This window comes from Gallinula chloropus (assembly GCF_964237585.1).
Source record: "Gallinula chloropus genome assembly, chromosome: 3".
NCBI classification, from domain to species: Eukaryota; Metazoa; Chordata; class Aves; order Gruiformes; family Rallidae; genus Gallinula; species Gallinula chloropus.
The window spans coordinates 53,118,718-53,124,016 of NC_140087.1; the positions used below are offsets into that span (position 1 = coordinate 53,118,718).

At 47.3% G+C, this 5,299-nt stretch overlaps 1 protein-coding gene across 1 annotated transcript; it reads right to left on the reverse strand.

Moving 5' to 3' along the window:
• Positions 1–1,851: 1,851 nt before the first annotated feature.
• On the reverse strand, positions 1,852–2,551 carry SAYSD1 (SAYSVFN motif domain containing 1). Its single transcript, XM_084261299.1, has 2 exons — positions 2,383–2,551; positions 1,852–2,297 (listed from the first exon to the last, which is right to left on the reverse strand). Exons 1-2 carry the CDS (start codon positions 2,539–2,541, stop codon positions 2,007–2,009), a joined length of 450 nt encoding a protein of 149 aa, XP_084117425.1. The 5' UTR covers positions 2,542–2,551; the 3' UTR covers positions 1,852–2,006.
• Between the last annotated feature and the right edge of the window lie 2,748 nt (positions 2,552–5,299).

Genomic DNA, 5,299 nt, shown 5'->3' on the forward strand with positions numbered 1-5,299 from the left:
ACCAATTTCTCCATCATGCTTTATCTACTTCATTAAAACCCTTTACAAGCCTTTGTTGCTATTCATGCCATTTCAGAAGTTCTATTGTGCATTTATTTAAGTAGCATGAAATAAGCAAAGCAACACAAAGCACTGGAACAGATGGACTGTGTGAATTTTTATTTCTTGTGCCTTTCAGCTTCCTGCTCACTCTTTGTGGTAACTTGTTTCATGAAGCATTAAATAGAAGAGTCTATAAATTCACCTGGTCATAATGTAATTAGTTTATAGCAAATTTAAAAATTTCCAGCATTGCTGCTATAAAGTTTTATAATTTCATGGATGTTATATTTAATATTTATTTGCATGTATTTCCTTGTTTTAAAAAAATACTCACAGAATCTAACTGTACAAGATGTCAGATTGTCAGCTCCCCATAACCAATATGCTTATGTTTATTTTTATCCTTGTGAATAAAGTTTCAACTCACCAAATTCCGTCACTGGTATATTTAAGTATCACGTACTTCTTACTCTGTAGTTAGAAGAATGCTATCTAAGAACGTAAAAACTCACACACAGTTTATGCTTCTCCCAAAGAAACAAAACTTTATTGTTTGCAACTCTATGCCCACTACAAAAAGGCCTTTGGACTTGCACAGGTTGTTAATCAAAATGCAGTGTGTTATTTGCCCAGAAGAACCACTAAAAATAGTGAGAACTCCCCCTCCTTTAAAGGAGGACGGTGGAATATGTGCAAATCCAGAAACTTTGTGCTTGGTTTTAAACAGCAGCATTTGGAGACACAAGAGACCTATAAGCTTAGAGAGCTACTGAGAGCCGCTTTGCAGTGTTAAACATATTACTTACGCTTTAATCTACTCTTCTGTTTCCACTCCAATTGAATTCCATAGAGGCCACGTTCCACTTGTTTCCCCAACCACTGATAGAACAAGGGTAAGCCAAGTCTGAACACTGTGTGTAACTAAGGTTAGAAAAGCCATGATGAAACAGGATTTGCAAGACCCCTTTGTGACTTTCTTCTGAAGTCCTCATAGGCATCTAAACTCTACCAGCAGCTCTTCACTACGATGTAATGATTTGTTTTAAAGCAATGATCTACATATCCAAGATACCAGTGGTACACACCTGGCAGTCTGTGGGATGACAGTGAGAAGCATCATCAGCTCTGCTGTGGTAAAAGGACTGAATCGAATAACAGGGCACACCTTCTGTCCAAGGGCCTCCTGCATTTATTTGTGAGGCTGCTGTGAACTTAAGACCCGTCTGGACGCCTACCTGTGCAACCTGTCCTAGGGAGCCTGCTTTAGCAGGGGGGTTGTAGGACTCAATCTCTGGAGGTCCCTTCCAACCCCTAAAATTCTGTGAATCTCTGAATTCTGTAAATTCTGTGAACTCACCCTAAATTCTTCCAAATGGTGATTAAACATTATTACCTGCCAGGAGTAGTAATAAAATCTTTTTGCTTACATTACAAATGATGAAAGCTGTAATATGAAGCAAACAGGGATCTTTCTTACATTAAAACCAGACGTTTCCATTAGATGAAACACATGAGCACAAACAAGCAGCTGCCTATTTTAGGTAGACAGATAGTGCTTCACGTCTTTTCATCAGAAACGGGCTGAAAAGCAGGTCACCATCTTACTGAAGGCGTCTGGAACGCCAGCCTGCCCGTTACCTGTGCCAAAGGTGAACAGGAAGGAGCTCAAACCTGCCAGCTGACACTGCTCCGGCTGTGAGAGGGCCGGGCCTCCCGGTGCCGCTCCAACAGCGGCCGAACCAGCTGCCCCGGGCTCGCTGCCAGCGGCCCGGCCCGGCCCCTCCAGGAAACGAGACCACAGCGCACGCTTTGCTAGGGCTTTATTCGGGACCGGACCAGGAGTAAGGCGCAAGCAGCGTCTTGCATAGAAATAGCTCACTTTTCCTCCTCCCCCTGCCCTTCCTCCGATCTCTGGTCCTGAGGGGCGGAGGTAACGGGGGCTGTCCCCGCCGCCGGGCCGGTCGCTACCTGCCGGCGGCGGGCCGGTAATGTAGCTCCCTCTCCAGCTGCTCGGCCGTCAGCGTCCCGGCGATAGCGGTGCAGCCGGGGTTGAAGACGGAGTAGGCGCTCAGCTCGCCCTGCCGCCGCTCGGCGGGGCCGCGGGTGCCGGCGTACATCCAATAAAGCAGGGAGAGAATGAAGTAAGGCAGGCCCAGCTCCAGCTCCACGAACAGCGCCAGCAGCACCGCCCACAGCAACACCTTCAGCAGCAGCGGACGCGCCCACACCGGAGCTGCCGCCCCGCCGAGACGAGTCTGCAAAGGAGGCAACAGGGAGACGTTGGCGTCAGGCACCGAACCGCCGCCACACGCCCCCCGCCCCGCCCAGCTCGGCGCTCACCTCAGCGCCGCCGCCCGGGCTCGCCGCGGCGGCTGGGTGTCCCTCTGCGGCCTCTGGAGCCGCGACTTTCCCTGGGGGTTCCGCGGGACGCGGAGAGGCGGCAACGCTTCCGCGGGCGGCCCGGAATTCAGCCAGCCGCCGCTCCACGGCAGCCGCCATGGCCGCTCCGCGCCTGCGCAAGACCGGCGCGACAGCCGCCCTGCGCCAGTGACGGCGCGGTGAAGGGGCGGGCGCAGCACTTGCTGGGCGGAGCGCGATGCCCTGAGGGCCGGCCGAGGGGACGGCGAGGGACGTATCGGAGAGGGGTCGACGGGCAGCCTAAACGCCAATCTGGCGGGGCTAGGGACCCCCGGAGGGAGCCGCAGCCACCCAGCTACCCCTGGCTTTTCTTTCCTTTTCCACATGGGCGTCAAGAGCCAGCCATATAACTAGAGCAAAGATGAAAATCACCACAGCCGCAACCCCTTCCCCCCCCCCTTGTGTTTTGTTTTGGGGTTTTTTTTCCATATCTAAACCTTAATTACTAATAGCCACAAAAATAAAGGGAGTGGGAAAGAATAAAGCATGGGATGGCCAAAGACTGGAGAGAGTGAACAAGATGTTGACGGCCGGGGTGACTAGCGGCACTTGTGTTGGGCATTCAAGCGGCTGTTTTAGAAACGCTGTGAGTGGCCTGGGATGGGGCAGCATAGAGAAGGAGGGTGCCCGTGGGGGGGGGGGGGGGGGGGGGGTCATGCCTGGCAGCCCCTCTAGCTCGGGTGTCCCAGGTGTCTGCTTGCTCTGGGTGGGGTGAGAGGAGCTGGGGCTCTCCCTGTGGCACCCGCTCCTGGCAGCAGAGAAGCACAAGGTGGGCTCCCTCCAGCACAGGCCCACAGGCCTCGCTGCTGTCCCTCGGCACATTCACCAGCTAAACAGGGGCCTGGCTGTCCCACCCACTCTTTAAACAGAAAATGAAAATTGGGAAAACCAGCTCTTGTCACATCATCTTTCAGCTATCGGTACAGCCGAGAAATAGGAATTTATTTACAGGAGCCGGCTCATAGCCTCAGGAGTAAAATATTTATCACTCTCCAGCAGTAATAGTTAGCCATGAGACATCATTTCGTCCCGCAGTGCTGTTTCCAGTTACTTATGGCTTTCTCAGAAGTGACCTTTGGGGCTGAATATCTCATGCATGTGTCAGCTCAGAAATGAATATGAGAAGTCTAATAAAAATCAATTTGGGTGTTCTTAAGTTATCTTAATGTGGAAAAAATTGTTTTTTTCCAGCTAAATCATTTTTCAAATGCCTACTTTATGCTCTGTTACAAAATAACTTTCTTTTAACCTTCCAACTTTGCAAAAAGTACTACAATGAATGACATTTTTCTCTTTATTTGTGGAAATTTGATTTTGAAACAGCACTCCAAAATGTTTTACAATAGCCTGCACAGGGCATTATTTTATTTTGATTTTTTCCTTCTTCTTGTACTACTGTACATGAAAACAGCTCCTCCAAGAAATGCATGGAAATTCCACATTATGTTCTATATGCATCATCAGTTGTCCTAATTGTTGTGACTGAGCTTGATACCACCTTTGCAAGGAATACCCTGTTTATTCAAAGTTTACAGGGTTTAGCATGGTTTTGCTCTTGTGCATACAAATGTCTATTTTGTGGCAGTGCCAGGCAACCTATATTGCCATGTACTGTTAGGAAACATGCGAAAGTGACTCATGCCTTTGAAGCCCAAGAGCACTAGAGTAAACTCATCTGTAAAGCAGTGTTACACTGTAGACAAATACCTAAACACATTTGTATCCATAAAGTCTTCAGTGACTTCAGTATATCCTGGTTTTAAACAAACAGCTTTGTTGAATAGACAGTTGATTTGTTCGTTTGTTTAACAAACCATCTGGACAGTTTGTTCCCTAATCCAATGCTAACAAAGGTCCCGGGCAGTTCACCAAGCCCATTCTTTGGATCCTTAGCCAATGGTTGGGGTGGGGTTGAGGGGGAGCATTTGTGGAGAAGTTGAAGGACCCTTCTCGGGGACGCTTGAGTGGCTTTGTGCCTTCCTCACTGTGTATGAGAAAAAAAAAAATTGAATGTAGTCTTTTTGTAGGTGTGAGGCTATGAGCCAAGTCTTTCTCCTCTTTGCTCCAACTAAGGAAATTATTAGTCAAAAATGTTGGGTTCTTGTTGATAGATATCTAATGCTTCTTGATTGTCCATAGATCTCTGATGCATTTGTGATAAATGAACTTCTGGATCTGCCCCATAACTTTTACAAGGCAGCATTAAGATCACTGTAGAGACTTGTGATTTTTTATAACTTGGTCCCAGGGTAATTCATAGTTTCTGTGTCTATAATCCTAAAGCCCACATGCATATTTCTCTCTGCCAGGAATAGAACCTGTTGTTTATATATTTCCAATTCAACAATTTTGAAATCTTTTCCTTTATCCCAGTTATCAACTTTTAATTATATTTTAATATGTACCATACATATCTTTGCATTCTGTTCTCAGGCAGTTAGCACCAGCTTAAGGGACTACTTTATCAGCACTTGGGAACTTCCAAACCATTAGAGGCCTTAGCGATAGCACTCCATCAGCAAGACAACTGAAGGAGATGAAGTGGCTGCTGAAAGTACTGACAAAACAAGAAAACCATCAAAGCCACAGCCGAAGTGCAGTCGATTTTTTATTCCGTGTGTGTGTGTGTGAGAGAGAGAGACTGCAGAGGTTTTCTTAATGTTCAAGTGCTTCTGCTCTTTCTTGCTTTGCAAGGAAGCAAGAGAATTGAAAACTAATTTTGGGTGAAAAAATTTATATGACAGACCTATTTGTGGCAAAATACCAAGCTGACTGAGTTAAGCATGGTGTTGATGGCAGCATTCAGATCCTGTGGCACCCTTTGCATCTGTCACATCCA